This window comes from Panicum hallii, chromosome 7, assembly GCF_002211085.1.
Source record: "Panicum hallii strain FIL2 chromosome 7, PHallii_v3.1, whole genome shotgun sequence".
Lineage (NCBI taxonomy): Eukaryota > Viridiplantae > Streptophyta > Magnoliopsida > Poales > Poaceae > Panicum > Panicum hallii.
Genome location: NC_038048.1, coordinates 5,323,466 through 5,347,179, shown reverse-complemented (window position 1 = coordinate 5,347,179; position 23,714 = coordinate 5,323,466). Strand labels below are relative to the sequence as shown.

The 23,714-nt window shown below is 47.1% G+C and overlaps 1 protein-coding gene and 1 long non-coding RNA gene across 2 annotated transcripts; both read left to right on the top strand.

Annotated features, from left to right (window-relative positions):
• Positions 1–2,656: 2,656 nt before the first annotated feature.
• On the top strand, positions 2,657–22,429 carry LOC112901692. The gene is made up of 2 exons (XR_003230337.1): positions 2,657–2,955; positions 22,232–22,429. It is a non-coding gene; the product is annotated as an uncharacterized LOC112901692 (long non-coding RNA).
• Positions 22,430–22,538: 109 nt separating this feature from the next.
• LOC112899535 lies at positions 22,539–23,627 on the top strand. The gene is made up of 2 exons (XM_025968040.1): positions 22,539–22,722; positions 23,032–23,627. Exons 1-2 carry the CDS (start codon positions 22,539–22,541, stop codon positions 23,625–23,627), a joined length of 780 nt encoding a protein of 259 aa, XP_025823825.1.
• Positions 23,628–23,714: the final 87 nt, after the last annotated feature.

Genomic DNA, 23,714 nt, shown 5'->3' with positions numbered 1-23,714 from the left:
GCGTCCTTAATGTGGATCTGACTGTGGGAAGCAAGACTGTCCCCACCTCTTTTTCATCATCAACAGCAAGAGCACTTACACCATCCTACCGGGGAAGGATTGGATTCACGCCAACTGCTGCATTCCTTCCATGATGCACCAATGTTTGATTTAGTGGGATGGAGACGAAGTAGAGGTGGTTCATGCGGATGATTCGATCAAGATTTCACATGCCGCTACGAGCATTTGGGACGCAGAAAATCCAGAGCTGATTTCAGGAATCAGTCTGAAAGGCTGTGATCGTGTGGAAGCTACAAAAAATGGGGTGAGGCTGGTCTTATCCACTGGCCTTACAGAGTAGATGACACATCAAGGGTGAGCTGTTCTGATGCACTTGGCAAGGCTGATCCTTGCGATCAGCCCCAAAAAATAAAATGTAATCTCCTGATGACAAGTATAATGCATAATTGTGGCAATTACAAGGAGGCCCACTCTAGCAGCCGGCCATACATTAATTGTGAAGTTTCAAAGATTAATGAAGATTATAAGGCAGCCGATCTTAACGATCGGTCGAAACTCTTTTCGTCATATTCTTTGCCCATTTGCAGCATTGACTCGACAGATGACGGAACGTTAGGATATGGGTTTACATTGGCTGACGAGCTAGAAGAAGTCGACATCGGTCCTGGGGATAAGCCACGACCAACATTCATCAGCAAAAAGTTAAGCCTGTGCCTACGAGAGCTGATGATAGCTTTGCTGATGGAGTACGCAGATTGTTTGGCCTGGGATTACACGGAGATGCCTGGGTTGGACAGGAGCATCGTCGAGCATCGGCTCCCTCTCAAGAAGGGATTTCGGCCGTTTCAGCAGCGAGCGCGACAAATGAAGGCTGAAGTTCTAGAAGAAGTCAAGAAAGAAGTGGAGAAAATGCTAGAAGTAGGATTCATCAGGCCGTGCAGGTATGCCGAGTGGATTTCGAGTGTTGTAACTGTGCAAAAGAAAGATGGCCGATGGCAAGTCTGCATGGACTTCAGAGACCTCAACAGAGCTACACCGAAGGACGAATTCTCGATGCCTATTGCAGAGACATTGATCAACGCGGCTGCTGGTTACAAGATCTTGAGTTTCATGGATGGCAACGCCGGCTACAACCAGATTTTCATAGCTCCGGAGGATATACACAAGACCGCGTTCAGAGTGCCTGGGGCGGTGGGATTGTTTGAGTATGTGGTCATGACCTTCGGGTTGAAGAATGCCGGCGCCACGTATCAGCGTGCCATGAACTACATCTTTCACGATCTGATCGGCAAGTTGGTGGAGATATACATTCATGATGTCGTGGTTAAATCTGCATCAGTTGAGGGACACTTAGAAGACGTACGGCAAGTTCTAGAACGAACCAGAAGGTTCGGGCTTAAGATGAATCCGAAGAAGTGCGCTTTCATCGTATCTGCCGGTCAGTTCCTAGGTTTCTTGGTTCATGAAAAAGGGATCGAGATCGGCCTAAAGAGTTAGGAAGCAGTAAAAACAATGGTGCCACCTACTACAAAGAAAGAGCTCCAGCAACTCATTGGCAAGATCAACTTTGTCAGAAGGTTCATTTCCAATCTCTCCGGACAGATCGAGCCGTTTATGGAGTTAGTGAAGATTAAAGTCAACGATGAATTTTGCTGGGGGGCAGAGCAACAATGGGCGTTCAAAAATATCAAAGAATATTTGTCAAAATTACCCGTGTTGGTTCCGCTCCAGTAGGACAAACCATTCTACATTTATTTGTGAGTAGGCGACACCTCCATCGCTTCGGTGGTGATCCAAGTGCATGATGGCAAGGAGAGGGTTGTATTCTATCTCAGCAGAAGGATGCTAGATGCGGAGACCAGGTACCCTGAGATTGAAAATTTATGCCTGTGTTTGTTCTTTACCTGTACAAAGCTTCATCATATCTTGCTATCAGCCGAAACGGTCATCATCTGCAAATCGGACGTTATCAAGCACATGCTATCGGCTCCTGTGTTGAAAGGCCGACTTGGAAAGTGGATGTTTGCATTGTCAGAGTTCGATATCCGATACCAACCCATGAAGGCAGTCAAAGAGCAAGCGCTGGCAGATCTTATTGCAGAAAGGATCAATAATGACATAGCAGCACTGTCCATGCGCGCATGGGCCATGTACTTCGACGGATCGGCTTGTGGAGATGGATGTGGCATAGGTATCCTGCTTGTGTTATCTCGGGGGGCAACTTATTCTTTTTCAATCAGATTACCTACCGCTTGCCCCAACAATCTAGCAGAATATGAAGCGGTACGTAATGGTATGGAGTTGCTTCTTGAGGCCAGAGCTGAAGCAGTAGAAATTTTTGGAGATTCAAAGCTGGTGATCTCTCAGCTTACAAAAGAGTACAGGTGTGAGAGCGAGTCGCTTTTCCCTTTGTGGGAACAGTGTCAAGAGCTGATGGCCCAATTTAGGTACATAAATTTCTATTGGATACCAAGGATACAAAATTCGGAGGCCAATGATCTCGCACAGATGGCTTCAGGATACAAGGCTGTGGCAAATGGAGCCAATCTTTAGGTACACCTGCTGGACCAAGGAGACTGGAAGCCGATATCTTCAATTACTTGAAGGATCCAGCTCAGGGGGCACCTAAGAGGATACGTTAGACTGACTCCAACAATGGAGACTCAAATCCACGACCAATACCCGAAATCGGTCATAACGGGCTCATGGAAACAAGACCCAAAAGCTCGCTTCTCCAACAGACGGAAGAGAATGGGCCTCCGTCAACTGTTTTAGCGTCAAGAGGCGGGAAGCCAATATTCTGTCCCGTCTCCTCCCGCCCAGAAACGAGGAACCCGTCGCCCCTCGCCCGGCACCGATCGCTCCTCGCCCCTCGCTCGGCACCGATCGCTCCTCGCCCCTCGCCCGGCACCGATCGCTGTCAGCCTGGTCGCCCACTCATCCAGCTGCTTGAAGGTACCTTTGTTTTCTCCTCTCCTTCAAGGCAATGTTGTTGTTCATCTCTGTTGTCGGTCAAAACCCGCCGGCGGGCAGCGACAGGCAACACGAGGAGCCGGGAGGCTTCCGGGACGGCTGGTGGGCCCCGGTCCCTCGGTCAACGGCCCAGTGATCTGGCGCGCGCCCTGGCTGAGAGTCGCTAGGCGTGCCACCTGATCCTATACCCGATCAGGAAGGTGTGACGTGTCGAACTCCTGCATACACAGACATGCGTATAGGTCAATCCGAGCCGTGATCGGCTCATTACCTCCTCCCCGGTATCGGCTATGAAGAGCCGATTGCATCAATACCTGATCGGATCTTTGGAACAGGCAATATGGAAACTGGTATGTATGTATATATTTAAATAAAACTTGCTTCATAAATGCAATCTAATCCAATCCACAACAACTAAGCCCTCACTACACGATCGGAACATCCTACACGTAATTGAGCCTAACAGATACACAAGAGCATCGACAAAACAATCTAAACAGAGAGCAAGAGAATAACGGAAAGCCGATTCCCAAACAACCTCTATTCAAGCACAAGCCGATACAGAGCATACTACCGGATCATTCAATTCGTTTGTAAGGCCTAATCGTGCACATATTGAACCAAGCTTCTAAATACATAGAAACCAGCCATAACAGATTGGATCTACTGACAATTACGAAACAAGATAAAACCATCATACCCACGATTGAGTACGATGATCAAACATGCGAGAACGATGCATAAAGCACAATGAAAGCACCAAAAGAAAAGATTATTCAACGCATGCTAAGATAAATAACGCTACTCGCCATCCACAAGGCTTCAGCGCGAGCAACGTATAAGCGAACGAGCAAGGGTAACGCTACCCCGATCACGCAAGACGTGATCGGGGTCGCGTGGCGCTTACCCGATGAAGAACCCTAAAACAGGGGAGGCGATACGCCGAGAGTTGATGATGATTGATTCTCTTTCTCGTTTATTCATGGTACATATTTATAGTCCGTAGACTTGTTCTCTTTAACCAATCCCTAACCTAACACAACACGAATCTTAACTGCTTACTCCTAATTTACGCGGCCTTATGGCCTCCATCTTCCACGCGGGCCCAACTCGCAAGCTTTGTCACGACCGACTTCCAAGCCCATCTTGCTCCGTGGCCCACTTCTGACCTGGTCAAAATACGGTGATAACACATGCCCCCCTGGTTTCGGTAATAGAAATTCCGAAATCATTACTACCTTGACCCTTCGTCTTCCGATCCGTACGACCGCGCCCTTTCGGCTCCCGATGGACGTGACTGCTCTGCATCGACCTCCTGGGGAACCGTTACGGTGCCGATTCATTTCATCCACTCGTTGGCTTTATAAATTTGTTTCCAGCACCTTCTTTACCCACTTTCCCTCACAACCATCGTCGACTCCCTCTCCTTCCTTCACCATGGCCTCTTCTTCCTCTGCTTCCTCTGTCATCTCCTACGAGTCCGGAACAACACGAGAACCCACTCCAGAATATGACCCAATCGCCGCTTATGAGGTCCGTGCTCCCCTGCATTGGGACGCGGTGGAGTGGGATTTTGATTACCAGTCCGAAGATGACGGCTCTCTGACTGACGGCGAGGATCTCGCTCTCCTCCTCGGAGCCGAGCTGGAGGAAGAGGAAGATGATGCCCTTTGGGGAGAAGACCTTTCTTTCTCAGAGGAAGGATCCGACTCCCTCTCCTCCGAAGAAGATCCGATGGCAGGTAACTTTCTCTTTGACAGGTCATCGGACGACACTTCCAACAGCCGCGGAGGAACCGACGATGATGACGGCTTCACCAGTGGCAACGATGGGAACGACGCTGACGATGATGGCGACGACGGTAGCAGCAGCAGCGGCGCCAGCATCGCTCCACCGTCCAAGCGCCGCAAAGCCTCTGATGTGCACTGGTGGTAGATTGTAGTACCCCTGTTAGGTTGTTTCCAGGAGTAGCTAGTTCCTCTTTTGTTCTTGCTGACTTGCCATGAATACAATCTGCTTTGTGTTAATCCCTCTTATTATGCACAACAATTCATTCAAGAGCCGATGGCATCGCATCGGCTTTAAGGTATGCCACCCCGGATCTGAAACCGCTCTTCAATTTACTTTACCTTCTGCCAGTCAATCCAGCGCAAACCTCTACAGGCCGATTCCGATCCCCTTTTCGCTCGCAAACCCTAGCCGCAAGATCTCCCCTAGTCCTTGAGACACACGCTCGATCTTGCGCCGCCACCCTAGATTCATTCTCCAAGGTTTCGATCCACGTCTCCCGATGGCGGGATCTTCACGCACCGCCGCCGCCGCCTTTGGTCTGAAGGTAAACTCCGACCCCCATTAATCTAACCTAGCATCCGCACATTTTTTTACTGCGCCGTTAAATGACTTTTCCCCCGGCGATTTTTTGGGGTTTTTCAGGCTTCCGATATCTTCTTGCCACATCCTTCCTCCCCCGATTCCTTTTGCCTTGGACCTCGCTCTTACGAAAAACCCATAGATCTGATCTCGTGTGAGGCCAACCGAATCCCCTTTGTGAGCCAGAATGTAGACCTAGAATTTTGGTCGGATAGCCTCCGCGCCTGGCCAAACCCTCCTGAAGGCTGGGTGGCTTGGTACAATAGGGTAGCGAACACCTACCAGCCCTTGTGGGAATCAATTGGAATAGCCGATGCCCTGTCTTTATCACTCTCTCCTCTTGAGAAAGATGAAAACCTTCTGAAGACCATTGGCTATTTCTGGTCTGATGCCTTGAATTGTTTCCTCTTCGGACATAGCCCATTAACACCAACACTGTTAGATGTTGTGATGATTACTGGCCTAAACATATCTTCAGCCTGCCCTTCTGCTTACAGCCTCCATGTGGTTCCTTACAAATTATCTTCGAAAACTGAATGCACCAACTGGAGCACATACCTGAGCCAACACCAGAAGAGCAAAGGCCCTGTGTCGGAAAAGGAGCATACGGCCTTTCTGAACTTATGGCTTGAACACTTCCTTTTCTGTGGTCCTTCCCTTGCCCCGACCAAAAACTATCTTTCCTTGGCTTATGAACTGGCCAAAGGTCAACCCATTGGCCTCGGCAAACTATTTCTAGGGGAACTCTACCGTTATCTTCATCTGATGACTTCCAGCCTCCTTACCCAGAAGAAGATTAGAACCGGTGGCCCGTGGTGGTTCATTCAATTGTGGGCTCGTCTTTACTTCCACAATTCTGATCCTGATTTCCCTTCCTTGGTCGGTAATTCCTTCCCTGATCTGAGTGGGAGACAAATTAGATGTACTAGCTTTGGGCAGGCCCTATACAGTCTCCCTGGCGGGAAACTGAATCCCCCAGATGCTTCCCGTTGGTTCAAGATTTTCTATAAAGGCCTCGCCAACCCGGACTTCCTTCCTTATGCCGACTCTGAGCTCTTTGAGAACCCAGCTACCTTCCGTTTGGCTGATATTGCCGATGATGCTGACACCAGGCATCTTTATTCCATCATGGTTCGGCCTTGCCTTCTCCCAGTCGGCATGAGCACCTCTAACCGGATTCTTAAACCCGGTTATGAGTTTTACCAGCCGGTCGTAGCGGCCCGGCAATTTGGCCTTGCGCAAGTACCTCCCCACTTCCTTCTCCACCTGCTAACATCCAGCAGGGTAGACCTCCCCGACGCTCTAACCGCCCAGAGGTGCTACAGTCTGTTCTCAGACCTTCCCCTGTCCGTTCCTGCCAACTTCACCTTCACCTTCTCGGCTGTTGACTTCGATGGATGGTGGACGATGTGGAAAACTCATGTTTTCCGAGGAGCTCTGGGTCCGCTGCTTCAACAGATCGACCCTGAATATGACATCCCTGATGGAGAGGTACCCCCTTTCTGGACTAGCATTCTTTCTTTAAATTGCGTTGGATCCTTCCTGAATCCACCTTACTGCTGCAGCGAGAAGATGGCCCCGAGCCACTAAACGAGGATGGGTCGCTTTTTTGCTTCCGGGCGGTCGCTCCCGTGGTTCTTTTCGGCAGGAACGCACCCCCTCCCTCGAAGAGTGTAATGCAGATCCAGCCGAGCACCGCCAAGTTGACCCCCAAGCGGAAACGGCTTTCTGAGGCTGCTGCCCCCCGGGTCTGTGCTAAGACGAGAAAGACCCTTGTCAGAAAGGTCCGGAAGGGAACCGCGCCGTCTTCTCCCAATCCACCACCTCCAGTCGCCGACCAGGTTCGGCCCCTCTTTCCTCTTCGCAATCGGATTTTGTTCATCCCCCTTTTAGTGACACTCTCTTTTCCTGCAGCCTGCTGTTGTAGAAGTTTCCAGCGGGGAGGAACCTCCATGTCAGAAAGGTTCGTCTGTGGAGACGCCAGAGGACGTGGACGTACCCATCAGGGCCTTGATCACCCTTTGCAATCCTGGTGTGACAGACTCGGAAGGCCCTTCTGCATCGGCTGCTGCCCCAACTGCTTCGCTAGGTCTGCAAGTCATTGACTCCTGTCTGGAAGGGCCCTTCCCCGCCTCGGCTATCGCTGATTCCCCTGCACGAGAGGTACGCCCAACGGAGCCGATCGCCGTTTCATCGGCTGTTGCTGATTCCCCTGCACGAGAGGTACGCCCAACGGAGCCGATCGCCGTTTCATCGGCTGTTGCTTCTGTAAATCCGACTGCTGCTCCATCGGCTGTCGCTCCTCCCTCTGGAGGCGCAATCCATGCGGCCTCTGCCGCCACCGCTCATTCCTCGGGAGGGGCACCCTCCCGGGAGCCGATCACCCCTTCGTTGGCCATCGCTGCTTCCTCCTCGAGACAGGTACATTTTCTCTCTGTAACTATTTTGGTTTTTTTTTTTTTTTGTAACGCCTGTCTCACTCTCTTCTCCTTCAGAACCTGGATCTTTCAGAGCTCCTTGCGTTTGACCCTGCCACGATTGGGTCAACCATACTGGAGGCCGATGATTCTTCCTCAGGCCCAACCAGCGCTGCCGATCAACTTCTCCGTGTGAAGGACCTTCTATCGGGCCCTATCTCTGCTTTGATCCAGGATTCTAGTGCAATCAAGCAGATCCTCGACGAGGTTAGCTCCCAGCTCCCTGTCAGCCTCCAGGTCAAACTTTTGCCAGCAGGGTACCTTTCTTCCTTTCAAGCGAAAGTAGCAGAGGCTCGCCGCAGGATCGAGACCCGGCGTTCCCAATCGCTCCTGAGGACCATTATCGCCGAAATGTGTCAGTCGATCAACAAGAAGAAAGCCGCACTCGACGCCAAGATCGATACATCTGCTTCCGCCCATCGGCTCCACCTCTTGGAGAAAGAATTGGAAGACCTTGAAGCTAGGGTCCAGGCCACCAAACAGCGCATCCAAGAGGAGAAGAATCTCATCGCGGGTTCCAAGCAGGAGGCAGAAATCCTAACCACTGAACTGAAGACGGACTTGGCCCAGCTGAACAGCTTGAACAAACAGGTGGTGCCGGGGGCGGACGAAGAGGACGAAGCAGTACTTGATGAGGTTGACCGCATCCGTCTTGATGCTATCGCCGCTATCGACGCCTTCCTTCTGCAGCCTTGTCCGAGATAAACCTTGTGTTTGTGTGGTAAACCTGTGGTGTTTTTTATGTAGCGAATCTAAAGTCGATGGTGGCACATCGGCTGTTTGGTAACCTGTGACTTCTGATTACCATAAGCACAATTCTAGAGCCGGTGGCACCACATCGGCTGTTCTAATCTGATCGGGTCGATCGATACTTGTTGTTCTTTCTTCGTCTCCTATAATGCCGACACCGATCCTCGTCGACTCGGCCTTTGCCCCCCTACTTAGCTTGCTGGTCGCATCGGCTTCATTGTTCATCAGCCCACATACTTGGGAAGTACCTCTTAAGGTGTTGGCCATTGACTGCTACTGGGAATTTAACGCCGTCCAATTCTTCAAGCATGTACGCATTCCCTGGTAGGACCTGGTCGACCCTGTACGGCCCATGCCAATTTGGAGACCATTTGCCATAAGCCGCGTCTTTAGTTCCCAATGGCAATACTGCTTCCCAAACCAAATCTCCCACCTGAAACTCCTTCGGCTTAACCTTTTTATTATATGCGCGGGCCACCTTAGCCTTATTTTCCTTGATCTTCTCTAGTGACCATAGCCTGAGTTCCGTGAGATCTTCCACATTGTCGCTCATCAGGGTAGCATACTCTTCAGCGGACAAATCATTCTGGAATTCTACACGCCTTGATCCGGCCGTAACCTCCCACGGCAACACGGCCTCCTGCCCGTAGACCAAGTGGTAAGGAGAAGTTTTTGTCGCTCCGTGACATGATATGCGGTACGCCCAAAGTGCTTCTGATAGGACCTCGTGCCAACGTCTAGGGTACTCATCAATCTTCCTTTTGATCAACTTGATAAGACTCTGGTTGGACGCTTCGGCCTGTCCATTTGCCTGAGCATAATATGGAGACGATCTAATCAGCTTGATTCCCATATCAGCAGCAAACTTCTTGAATTCTTCTGAAATGAAAACCGAGCCACCATCCGTTGTAATAGTCTGTGGAATTCCGAATCTGTGAATGACGTGCTCTTTGACAAACTGAATAACGTCCCTGGACGTCACTGACTTCATCGGAACCGCTTCCACCCATTTGGTAAAATAATCTGTGATAGCTAGGATGAACTGATGACCCTTGCTAGATGGGGGACTAATTTTGCCGATCATGTCCATACCCCAGCCTCTGAACGGCCATGGTTTAATGATGGGGTTCATAACGGACGCTGGTACCATCTGGATTTTTCCAAACTTCTGACATGCCTGACACCCTTTATAGTATTTAAAACAATCTTCAAGCATGGTGGGCCAGTAATATCCTGATCGCCTAATCAGCCATTTCATTTTGTGTGCCGATTGATGGGTCCCACACGTTCCTTCATGAACTTCATGCAGGAGCCGATTGGACTCCACTGGCCCCAAACACTTAAGCAGTAACCCCTCTAAGGTCCTGTAGAACATATCATCCCCTATGAGAACATACTTCATAGCTTTGTATCGTATCCTCTTGGGTGCCCCCCGAGCCGAATCCTTCAAGTAATTGAAGATATCGGCTCTCCAATCTCCCTGGTCCAGGAAGCATACCTGATGAACTGACCCATCGGCTTTGTACCCTGAAGCCAACTGTGCTAGATCATTGGCTTCGGCATTCCGAGCCCTGGGTATCCAATAAAAATTAATGTATCTGAACTGGGCTATTAGCTCCTGGCATTGGACCCACATTGGGAACAGCAGCTCGCTTTCGCACTTGTATTCTTCTGTAAGCTGGGAAACCACCAATTTTGAATCCCCAAAAACTTCCACTGCCTCGGCTCCGGCCTCTAAAAGCAATTCCATACCTTTTCGTACCGCCTCATATTCTGCAAGATTGTTGGTACAGGCGACAGGTAATCTGATCGAAAAAGAATACGTTGCCCCCCGAGGCGATACCAGTAATACGCCGATGCCGCATCCATCCCCACAAACTGATCCGTCGAAATACATAGCCCAGGCTCGTATAGAAAGCGCTGCAATATTGGTGTTAACCCTCTCAGCAATAAGATCCGCTAACGCCTGCCCTTTAACTGCTTTTGCAGGTTGATATCGGATGTCGAATTCTGATAACGCGAACATCCACTTCCCCAATCGGCCTTTCAAAACAGGAGCCGATAACATATGTTTTATGACATCCGATTTGCAGATGACGACCACTTCAGCCGATAGCAGGATATGGCGAAGCTTGGTGCACGTAAAGAATAAACATAAACAAAGTTTTTCCATGTCGGGGTACCTCGTTTCCGCATCCAACAATCTTCTGCTGAGATAAAAGACCACCTTTTCTTTGCCATCATACAATTGTACCACCACTGAAGCAATAGAAGTGTTGCCCACTGATAGATATATATGAAACGGTCTATCCTGTTGTGGTGGCACCAGCACAGGCGGTTTCAACAAATATTCTTTGATTTCCTCAAATGCCCGCTGTTGGTCTGCCCCCCAGCGGAACTCGTCAGTCGTTCTAGTCTTGACTAACTCCATAAAAGGCTCGATCCGTCCAGACAAATTAGAAATAAATCTCCTGACAAAGTTAATCTTACCAATGAGCTGCTGGAGCTCTTTCTTGGTGGTGGGTGGCACCATTGTGCGTACGGCTTCCTGACTTTTTAGGCCAATCTCTATCCCTCTTTCATGAACCAGAAATCCCAGGAACTGCCCAGCCGACACACCAAAAGCACACTTCTTTGGGTTCATCCGGAGCCCGAACTTTCTAGTTCGTTCCAGAACCCGCCGCAGGTCGTCTAAATGTCCCTCGACCGATGCTGACATTACCACAACGTCGTCGATATAAATTTCTACTAGATTACCGATCAGATCATGGAAGATATGGTTCATAGCCCGCTGATATGTAGCACCAGCATTCTTCAAGCCGAAAGTCATAACCACGTACTCGAACAAACCCACTGCTCCAGGCACTCTGAACGCAGTCTTGTGTATATCTTCAGGGGCCATGAAGATTTGATTATATCCGGCATTACCATCCATAAAACTCAAAATCTTATGACCGGCGGCAGCGTTGATTAATGTCTCTGCAATGGGCATCGGGTATTCGTCTTTTGGAGTGGCCCTATTAAGATCCCTGAAGTCCACGCACACCCTCCATCGGCCATCTTTCTTCTGTACGGGCACGACGCTCGAAATCCATTCGGCGTACCTGCAAGTCCTGATAAATCCGGCTTCCAGCATCTTTTCTATTTCTTTCTTTACCTCGACCAGAACTTCGGCTTTCATCTGTCGTGCTCGTTGCTGGAACGGCCGAAACCCGCTCTTGAGGGGAAGCCGATGCTCTACTATTTTCCTATCTAGTCCAGGCATCTCTGTGTAATCCCAGGCGAAGCAATCGGCGTTGTGGCAGAACCAACCTGAATTATACCGGCTCAAGTACGCGAGTCCAATCCTGAGGGCTCCAACGTGCTTCAAACGGTATAATCCCTTGGCCTGTCGGGTAACGTCCCGATAAACCACCGATACACAGGATCAAATAAGGTTACCTCACACGAAGGTGAGTCCAGAGATACAATCACCATCACATTTTACATCACAGAGGAATTTATGTTATAAGGGTTTCCAAAAGAGGTACGAAGATTAATTTCAGAGAGAAGATTACAAACTGTTAAACTATGGATTTTAGCAGCGGAAAAACATACGCGATGCTTACAACTCGTCGATAAGACGGATGTCATGCTAAGCCCGAGCACGACATCGCTCGATATCACCAGTGCTGGCCGGGGACGGATCCCATTCCACGGACCAACCTTCTGGAAAAGCACAGGGCCAAGGCAAGGGAAGAGTAGGGTCTTCAAGACATTACCTGCAAAACATATAACTAGCAAGGCTGAGTATACTAATATTCAGCAAGGCTTACCCGGGGTTGGGTATACTTTAGCCCATAACTAGACTTATGGAAGCTTATAATGGTTCTGGGTTTAGTTTCAGCTGAAAAGCAACAAAGAGTAGATCCTTAATTTCAAGTTTTAGCTTTCAGATTCTAGTTAATTATGCATTCTAGGTAAGCATCTATAACTAAGCAAGCATGGTATAATCTTTGGTCAAGCATCATCTTTGATAACCATAATGTTGCTCTTGTTACTCTATGTGATAAAGGGATTAAGCAGTCTCAATCTTCGTGAGAGGCGGACGATTCTGAATCGAATTTTCAACCTTGCAAGGTAAACCTAACTCACACGCTTGGAACTTCCAACGACAGTTCCGAAGCAACCGTTTGCCTTTCATTCCGACTCGTGGATCAGAGCCACCACAAGCGACTGCCGGAACATACGCACATCACTCGTGCAGGACATACGTCTGTAGCGCGACTACAAAACCCGTATTCCTGGTTGCCCTTGCAACACGTATTTCCTCAGTCGAACATGAGTAACCAGAAGAAGCAAATCGAGTGGTGGGAGGTATGTCCACTCCTCGGGCCGATTGGCTACTAGGCTTACCGCTTACCATATTTCGCGGCATGTGGTTAGTACTTTCAAATGCTTAACCACCGCTAACACACCCCGCGGCCTTATTCAATTCAACAACTCAGACGGGGTATCACCTCAACCATGATACCGCACAAAACTCCCGTCCGGCATCCTTATAGTGAGAACAGGAATGTAAACATTATAACCCCTATATCGCGCGAGTGACAGGAAATCACCCGACTTCTACCGGTCCTATTTAGCGGAGCATCTATCCGATAAGGACTCGGGAGCATTACATTGGATTCCTAGGATTCATGCATCTAGGGTTTTCACTTCAACTCCTAGACTTAATGCAAGATACAATATAGATAGAGATAGATTGCAGTGTAAATAAAATAGTGGAATATGTCCGGGGCTTGCCTTTACTGGCGGGGCTGGGGTTAGTCAAGTTAATAACGTCCGAACTTTGGTTCGGGCCTTCCGAGAATTCCCTGACGAAGTTCTTGAGGTCTTCAGAACAACCTCCTTCTGGTTCCGGGATTAGTTGGTAACTTCCGTCAGCGAGGAAGAGATCGAGTCTACATGATATGCAAGATGGAGTTCAATGGATGCATACACTTTCATTTCAATTCACGATAAAGTTGCAATTCAAATAAAAGAACATTACATTTTGACAAACAATCTAACTACTCTGTACTGGGCAGTCATTTATCGGGTATCAACCAAACTAACTAGTTACGTTAAGCAACAGGGTGGTTACCCTAAACATCTATACTAACTTCATTAGGTAGCATGTTTGGTTATCTAATGGGTTGATGTATAGGTCTTGGCCGTAACCGATGAGGATGCATCAGGTTTAGCCGATTGACGTGCTTTGGTCATGTCTAACAAAGGCGTGTCTACTGTGCGATCTTACTGATTCAAGGTTGTGCACTTTGGTCTGGGTAGCCGATTGATAGGTGCACTGGTTTTCTAATTGATCGATGAAAACATCGATCACTTTAGCAGAGGGATGCTTCTTAAAGCAGTTATGTCTTAACCGAAATGTGCTTAAAGGTTATCCTAGGTAACTAGGTGTGGTTACATCGGCTGGATTATGTCAACACAACAATGGAGTGCCGTACAGCCGATAGGGTTAGCTAAGTTAGACTTATTTTAAGAATTAGGTGTAACAGAACACTAATATTAAATTAGGTTAGAGAGACCACAAGTGTAAAACTAGTCTAACGAGAATGTGGCCGATAGGTGTATAGTTGATGGGTTGTATGTGACCGACTTCTTAGCCGACAAATCGGCAGATAGAAGTGTGCCGGTAAGAATTGGAAAACTAAGAATTGATCGGACACAATTGACCTATATGGAAAACAACTAAAATCAGCTTGGATTAGCCGAAAGCAAGAATCTTAAGATCTAGTGTGAAACTCAGATAAATCGGCTGTTTAACAGAGGTTCACACATAGCCGATTCACATTTTAATCTGACAGAGTACCTAGCCGATAGGTATGTAGTCGATAAGTGTATCCTAAAGGTATGTGATCGATAAAGGCTGGGGTGTGCTGATTTTACAGAAAAGGTCCTAGCAAGATTAAAATCTACGTACAAACATTTCATCAACTACAACACAAAGGCACTTAAATTCTATAGTTAAAGAGCAGGAAAAGACTTGAAAATTTTTACACAAGGCTAAACAAGAAGGACACAAGCTATATTTCAAAGATTAGCTGCAATCCAAAAGGTTAACACTCAAGCACTCATGGCATAAAAAGGAATCTAAGCCTTCAATCATAAGTATTATCCCATGACTAAAGCATTAATTTAATTGAAAATAGAAATTAAGTATTCAAGTTTAAATTAAATTCAAATTTGAATGTGAACCCTAAGTAATTAGAGTTATAAAGTTTCGAAAACTTAAACACAGCTTATTGGATAATTAAAAGATTTTGATTAAAAGATCTAATTAGATAAGCTTCACTGAAAAGATTTAGTTAATTGTATTATAAACGAATTGAATTAATCCAAGATAAATATTAAAACATAAATTAGAGTTAATTTTAGATTTAGATTTGAATTTAAACTTTTTGAGTAAAGAATGTTATAAGATTTTGAATATTTAAAAATAGATTACTTCATAATTCATGATTAAGATATCTAATTGATTAAAGTTTAAAAGGTATGCTTAACAAATTTTTGCTCAGAATAGTTTGAAATGGTTATCTTAAAAGAAATTAAATTATACCATGAATTTAGATTTGAAGATTTTATATCACTTTATATGTCCTATAGAAATTTGTATACCAGAAATCATGATCACAAAGTTAACCTTATAGGGTAAAAATTGGAATTACGGATAAGATATTACATTTTCATGTCTTAAATTCAATATAGATTCAAAAATATTTTGTTTCAAATCAAACTCACTTAATAGAAATTATAGAGTTCAAAACCTAGTTTCCAACAAAACTGGTTTTGTAATTTTTGGAATTTCCTACAATTTTCTATTGAATTTACAAGCCGAAAATATCACTCACATGAAATAACGAGCATCCATTCACTTCTATTCTAAATACAGTACAAACCATCCATTTTTACAGCATGGTCATAAAACAAAAGTGATAGGATTTGAAATGAAGATTCACATGCAACTGGTTTCATAATTTTGTGAATTTTATACGATTTTCTAGGGATTTTCAAAGTTCAGTACATTGAAAAGGGAGAAAGGATTAAAAACTCTCATACAGGCCCTCGGAAAGAACTGACTTTTCGCAGATTGGTCCCTCTGCCATTGCCGGCCGGGGCAAGCTCGGTCTAGGGCCAAATCCGGCGAAGGGAGAGCTTGGATGGCAAGGGGAAGGGGGTGGGGAGTGAGAGGACACCGAGACATACTCGTTTGAGGACTTAGCCGGGCTCGGGGAGGCCGGGAAGGGGGTCGCCGGCGTGAGCAGTAGGGGCGGCGGTGTGGTGGTGCTGGGAGCAGCGCTCCGGCGAGGGGAGGCGCAATGGAGTGGGGGATTAGCATCAGGAGACCTCAGGGCAGCTACTTATAGGGAGGAGAAGATAAGAGAGGGCACAGGGCCGGGAGACCACGGTGGCGTGAAGAGGCAGGGCCGGCGGCGCTCAGGCAGTCGGCGTGCACGCGTGGCCGAGCAGGAAGGGGCCACGGAGGCAGGCTGAAGCGGCGGGCAGGGCTAGGGGCGGCACGCGAGGGTGAGAGGGCAGGGGGGCTGCACTGCCGCGGCCTGATTTCGAGGAACGGCGGCGGCGGCGGTAAAAACAGAGGAGCAAAAGTAAACAGCCAGAGGAAGAAGAAGGAAAGTTGGGGACGACTGGACCAAAATGTAATTTTCCAAAATTCCAGGGACCTGTCTGTAAACCAGCGATAACTTTTAAGCTAGGGCTCAAAAGGAAAAGTGTTCAAAATGAAAGTTGTAAAACTTTCCAAGCTCTACAACTTTGTTTTAGGTTTTGAAATCAAAAACTCGAAGTATGCAACGTTATTTTGAAACTTGGAACAAACTTTAAAGTTTATAAAGATTTTGTCCTAGTTAACTATTTTACACATAACTTGGGCCTAAATGCAAGTTTTCAAATAAGTCATGATGACTTGCATTCTTATAATTTGGCCCCTAGTAACTTTTTGAAAATTACTTTTGTAACTCAAATATTTGCGCATAAGGACTTATACTTTTATAAAATTACATAAATATCCTTGTTTTTACCACTTTACCCAAAATTTTTACACACTTCAACAAACACATTTCCAATGAAACTTTTGGATAAATATATCTTTACAAGGGTTAAAACAAGGAAAACATGTTTACAAAACCACTTTCACTTATTTTGAAATTACCCTAATCCAAATACATTTTGCAAAAACAACCCTATGTTTTTCTGTAATTACAAAAATACCCTTTTTACTTGTGTTTAAATTTTCAACAGTTTCACACAAACACACAAAAGTTTTATACTAACAAGCGTACACTTCACACTATCAAATTATAAGCCTAGCTTACAGATACATGAACTGTCACAGGCGTATCCCTTTAGCAATGCTATCATCGGCTCTCGTAGTGCTGGGTGTAACTTCTTACTTATGAAGGTTGGTCGTGGCTTATCCCCAGGACCGATATCTATCTCCTCAAGTTCATCAGCCGATGTGAAACCATACCCTAACTTCCCTTCTTCTTCCATTAGATCGACATTGCAAATGGAAAAAGGACACAGCATAAAAAAATTCGGCCGATCGTTAAGATCGGCCGTTCCATACATCCCTTTATTTTCCAAGTTTTTGTACGAAGAACAGGGCCGGCTGTTAATGCTGGCCATTTTATAACGCCTACGAAACACATTTATATTTACAACTTTGACCCTTTGGGGCCGATTGCAAGAACCGGCCTTCATGACTCCACTACCTCGTGTTGTCTCCTTTTCCTTTACTCTGTGAGGCCGGTGGATAAGACCAGCCTCACTCCGTTTTTTGTAGCTTCGATGCGATCACACCCTTCCAGGCTCATTCCTGAAATCGGCTCTTGATCTTCCGCATCCCAAATGCTCATGGCCGCATGCGAAATCTCGATCGAGTCGTCTGCCTGTACCACTTCCACCTCGTCTCCGTCCCATTGGATCAAACATTGATGCATCGTGGAAGGGATGCAACAGTTGGTGTGGATCCAATCCCTGCCAAGTAAAACATTGTAGGTGCTCTTGCTATTGACGACGAAGAACGAAGTCGGGACAGTTTTGTTTCCGACGGTGAGATCCACACTGAGGACACCTTGGGCTTCTGAAGTCTGGCCGTTAAAATCACTTAGGGTGACATTGGTCTTGATCAAATCTGCGGTGGACCGCCCCAAACGGCGCAGGACTGAGTATGGCATAATGTTGACCGCTGCCCCCGTATCCACCAACATCTTATTCACGGGCTGACCGTTAATAAACCCCTTAAGATACAAAGCTTTCAGGTGTTTGTAATTCTTAGCTTGCGGCTTCTCGAATATCACTGGCCGAGGTCCCAAATCAAGTTGGGCCACCGACGGCTCTTCCTGGGGCCTCGCATGGAACTCTGCAGGAAGCACAAAAACCATGTGTGCATCAGCCGATACCTTCTTATCGGCTTTCGTTGACTTGGGTCGCCACTCCTTCCGGGGCGGGCGCGACTCCTTTTCCTGCACATAGTTAACTTGTTCTGCCAAATCTGGTCGTGCCTTCCTTAAAGTCTCGATGTGCTTAGCTTCAGCCTCCTCCAAGCTACGCATCCGTTGAACCCTGCGCTTCTGGGAACGACTAAGTCCATCGGGACACCAACGAGGACGATGATACCTGTCTTCCTCTTCATCTTCCATTTGTGATGACCGAACCCGCGCTTGCCGGATTGGGGCAGGTCTTATCCGCTGGAAAACTGAATCCCTTGCTTCCGGTTTCCTTGGTCCACACTCTGGGCAATCCTTGATTGTAGGCAATCGGCTCATACCTGAATCCCAACAGTACCTGAAGAACGGGCAGTGCCAATGATCGCGGGCTTCTTCGTGCTTCCTCAGGCGCTTCCCGGTTCGGCGCTCATACTCCTCTTCCTCAGACTCCCGATGGAGGCGCTGCTGGTACTGGTATTCGTACTTCCTGAGAAGATCAGAAGAAGTTGGCCGTTGGTTCCTTACGTACCTTACTTGCCTTTCTGTAACATATTCACTCTTTTTATTTTGGAGCCGATTGCTTGAATCGGCCTCTCCGTCTCCAATCTGGCGGCATGGTGCCACCCCCGCCATGTTGATGCCCAGTGCGAAATTGAGCTGTCGCCTTGCCGTCCGATCGTTACTTTCCACCATATTGACACCAGGGAATGGCTGAGTGTCGACTTTCATAGCGGTCTGTCCCAATATCAATCGGCCCTGCTCAATAGCCGATTGGATCTGCCGACGGAGCTCCTTACAGTCGCTTGTGCTGTGGGTAAAAGAATCATGCCATTTGCAATATGATCTTCCCTTCAAATCTTGCGCCGTAGGGGGTTTGTAACCTTCTGGAAACTTCAACTGTTTTTCTTTCAGCAATAAATCAAAAATTTGTTCCACTTTACTTACATCGAAATCAAACCCCTTTGCCGGTCCTGTTTGCTTTACCCATTTGCACGATACGGGATTTGCACCACGAGCCCATTCTGCGACTGATACTTCCGCTTCTTCCCCGGAGTCATCGGCTTCTTCAGTATCAGCTAGCGCTACCTGGCGCTTAAACTTTTCCTGGTACAGCTCAGGGTGACGCTGCTCATACATCGTCAACTTCTGGACCAGATGTGCCAGTGAAGTAAATTCTAATTGAAAAGCCAGATCTCTAATCGGCTTCAATAACCCTAGAGACGCCAATTCCACAGCTTCCTTTTCTGGGATCCGTGTTGAATAACACCTATTTTTCATCTCCCTGAAGCGTCGAATGAATTCCGCCACAGTTTCTCCACGCTTCTGTCGCATTTGGGCCAAATCGGCAATCCCTGCATCTGCAGCTTCTGAGTGATACTGAATATGAAATTGTTCTTCCAACTGTTTCCACGTACGGATGGAGTCAGGACCCAATGACGTGTACCACCCGAAGGCCGATCCCGTAAGCGATTGTGAGAAGAACCTTACTCGTAGCGGATCCGACACAGAAATCATACCTAATTGTGCCAAATATCGGCTCACGTGTTCGATAGAACTAGCACCTTCTGCCCCACTGAATTTGGTAAACTCGGGGAGCCGATATTTGGGTGGTAATGGAATTAGGTCATAATCACTCGGATACGGCTTTGTATAGCCGATCGCTCTCCTTTTCGGCAAAATACCAAACTGATCCCTCAGGATAGCACCAATCTGCTCCGCTGTTTGTAATCCGGGGGCCGAGTGCACACTATCATGACTCGGCCTGTAGCATAGGTTGCTAACCAAGCTTGCTTATCCGCGTCAGCTCCAGGAACCCCTCCAGCTACTTTCTGTGAGAGATGCATTGGGTTATTGCTATCCGGGATGTATGTGCACATGTAACCATGTGGGATTTCCTTGGGCGGTTCGCTGAAGAACTGGTGGTCTGTAGGATCACCTCCCACTTTGTAAACCACGTAAGCTGGAGCACCATGTGATTCCGCTGCTGCAAGCGCATAAGGCAAAGGAGGCCTAGTCTGGAACGGCAACTCTCCCTTATGGCTTCCCAGAGCGGGTCCAGTCGGAGAATGTTGATGCTTCATTATTTCTTGGACCACCCGTAAAGCCACACGCTCAAAAGCATTAACCAGACTTTCAGAATGCCGGTGCAACGAATGAGCCACTGCATAATTCACCTCCTGCCGCAAAGCTCTGGTACGATCCTCGGACGGGATAGACAGATCCACTCCATCAAGAGCACCCTCAGGTGAAAAACCTCTCCACCTGATACCATGGTTGCGAGTTCTCTCGAAAGAGCCGATGAGATCGGCTTCAAACTGAGCCTTGATTTCGTCGTACCTTTGCTTGTGCTCAGCAGAAAGCTCCTCATAAGAGATCGGATCCTCCCTTGCCATCTTGTTGACTACCACTGACGGAGTCAATAAAGATGACGAAGTCGATGAAGAAGATGCCGATGATGATGACGAAGTCGATGAAGAAGGTCCCACCGGGCGTGCCAGAATGTGTTGTCGGTCAAAACCCGCCGGCGGGCAGCGACAGGCAACACGAGGAGCCGGGAGGCTTCCGGGACGGCTGGTGGGCCCCGGTCCCTCGGTCAACGGCCCAGTGATCTGGCGCGCGCCCTGGCTGAGAGTCGCTAGGCGTGCCACCTGATCCTACACCCGATCAGGAAGGTGTGACGTGTCGAACTCCTGCATACACAGACATGCGTATAGGTCAATCCGAGCCGTGATCGGCTCATTACCTCCTCCCCGGTATCGGCTATGAAGAGCCGATTGCGTCAATACCGGATCGGATCTTTGGAACAGGCAATATGGAAACTGGTACGTATGTATATATTTAAATAAAACTTGCTTCATAAATGCAATCTAATCCAATACACAACAACTAAGCCCTCACTACACGATCGGAACATCCTACACGTAATTGAGCCTAACAGATACACAAGAGCATCGACAAAACAATCTAAACAGAGAGCAAGAGAATAACGGAAAGCCGATTCCCAAACAACCTCTATTCAAGCACAAGCCGATACAGAGCATACTACCGGATCATTCAATTCGTTTGTAAGGCCTAATCGTGCACATATTGAACCAAGCTTCTAAATACATAGAAACCAGCCATAACAGATTGGATCTACTGACAATTACGAAACAAGATAAAACCATCATACCCACGATTGAGTACGATGATCAAACATGCGAGAACGATGCATAAAGCACAATGAAAGCACCAAAAGAAAAGATTATTCAACGCATGCTAAGATAAATAACGCTACTCGCCATCCACAAGGCTTCAGCGCGAGCAACGTATAAGCGAACGAGCAAGGGTAACGCTACCCCGATCACGCAAGACGTGATCGGGGTCGCGTGGCGCTTACCCGATGAAGAACCCTAAAACAGGGGAGGCGATACGCCGAGAGTTGATGATGATTGATTCTCTTTCTCGTTTATTCATGGTACATATTTATAGTACGTAGACTTGTTCTCTTTAACCAATCCCTAACCTAACACAACACGAATCTTAACTGCTTACTCCTAATTTACGCGGCCTTATGGCCTCCATCTTCCACGCGGGCCCAACTCGCAAGCTTTGTCACGACCGACTTCCAAGCCCATCTTGCTCCGTGGCCCACTTCTGACCTGGTCAAAATATGGTGATAACAATCTCTCCGTCCAGCAACTCTCTGGACTTGGGTCTTTTTGAGGGCACGCACAGCCAAAAAACAACCAAATTAGGAGTAGGTTAGTGTTTGAGAGAACACATGGCATGCTGTTTCTGCTCTCAACTCCATTATCTGTACAGATCCATTATTTTTACTACCCTACCTGACTAAATGAGACACAAGGATTGATCAATCAAATTAGTCATCCTATTTGTTAGTATTGCAGAAGAAGATTTCAATTCTACAGAAAATCAACTACTTAGCTCTTGGCAAGATTGAAAGGTGAAGTAGTGCTTTGGTGCAGAGCGGGCCGTGCGTCGTCCGAGTTGCCTTTCTTTTCTCTTATCAGTTCAGCTATCCTTGTTTGCTCCTAAGCGTGTTATCTGTTTTTTCTTTCTTTCTTTTTTTCCCTTATGTGCTGTTGCTGAGCGCCCTACTTGCGCCTCATGCTCTGTGTATGACTCTGTCTACTGCTCTGTGACAATTTGATATGATTTTTCATGCAGCCATGGCCTTTAACTACTATCAACGCACATGGTGTGGATCTGCTGCCGCTACTACTAATTATGATGAAATCGAAGCATGTGCTGTTGTCGTTTCAACATTAAGGAAGAAACGGCGCTGGGGAGGCTCTGTTGTTGGCCACAAGACAAAAAATCGTGACCGTATTGGTGGCAACATTCAATTGAACAATGATTACTTTATTGAGAGGCCATTGTTCAATGCCGAGGAATTCCGTAGAAGGTAAATTGCTACTGCAATTGTAACACTGCATTAGTTAAAATTTCAGTCCCTAAAACTGTCAATGACTCCATGCTCAGGTTCCGTATGCGGCAATCCCTTTTCTTGGAGATTGAAGACAAATTGGCAACTGCAAGTAAGTTCTTCAGACAAGAAAGAAATGCAGCTGGTGTGTTGGGATTCTCCACTAGACAAAAGTGCACTGTGGGTTTACGGATGTTGGCTTATGGAGGGCCAGCAGATGCACTAGATGAAGGTTTGCGTATGGGAGAAAGCACCGTCCTTAAAACTGTAAAGGAGTTTGCTAAAGAAATAATCAAAGTGTTTGGACCTAAATATCTTAGGCCTCCTACAGAAACTGAGTTGAAAAAAATTTTATTGGAAAATAAGGCACGTGGCTTCCCTGGCATGATGGGTAGTCTGGACTGCATGCATTGGGAATGGGCAAACTGTCCGACAAGTTTGGGTGGGATGTACAAGGGACATAAGGGAAAGCCTACAGTCATTCTAGAGGCAGTGGCAACACAGGATTTGCGATGTTGGCATGCATTTTTTGGTCTTCCAGGATCTCACAACGACATCAATGTGCTGCGCCGCTCTCCTATTTTTGATGATTTGGCAAATGGCAAAACACCACCTGTTAACTTTGATGTCAATGGTAACACTTACACCCTTGGGTACTACCTGACTGACGGGATTTATCCTGATTGGGCGACCTTAGTGAAAAGCATAAGTTGTGTAAAGAGTAACAAGCAGTCGGTGTTTGCATCACAGCAGGAAAAATGCCGCAAGGACATAGAGAGATTTTTTGGAGTACTTGTAGCCAAGTGGAAGATTTTGCATAATGCTGCTCGTTTGTGGAGTCGGCGTGACCTCAACACCATTGTGCTGGCCTGTGTCATCCTACACAATATGGTGGTGGAGGATGAACGTGGAGTTGATCTTCCAAGCGTGCACGTGTCAGAGTGGCCAGGTGCAGCTAACCCTCCAATAACTACAAGCAGATCAATGCCTACAATTGAGGAGGTCAATGAAGCTTATTCTTTGATCGAAGAGAAATCCACTGCCCAGCAACTAAAAAAAGATCTTATTGAACATATGTGGGAATTGTATGGGTCGAAGTCTGGACCATTTGCCAAAGAGTCAGTACATCTGAACTAACATCTCAATTAGTTTTAGTAAGAGATATGTGGCCTTCTTTTGTAATATGGCTGAACTTACAGCTGAAATAGTGATAGATCATCATAT

What these genes read in the sequence shown, in the direction of transcription:
- LOC112899535 (XM_025968040.1), top strand. Translation starts at nt 22,539, where the DNA reads ATGCTCAGGTTCCGTATGCGGCAATCCCTTTTCTTGGAGATTGAAGAC. An exon ending in AGCAGATGCACTAGATGAAG is followed by an intron (nt 22,723 to 23,031) that starts GTTTGCGTATGG and finishes TTGGTCTTCCAG; the next exon opens with GATCTCACAACGACATCAAT.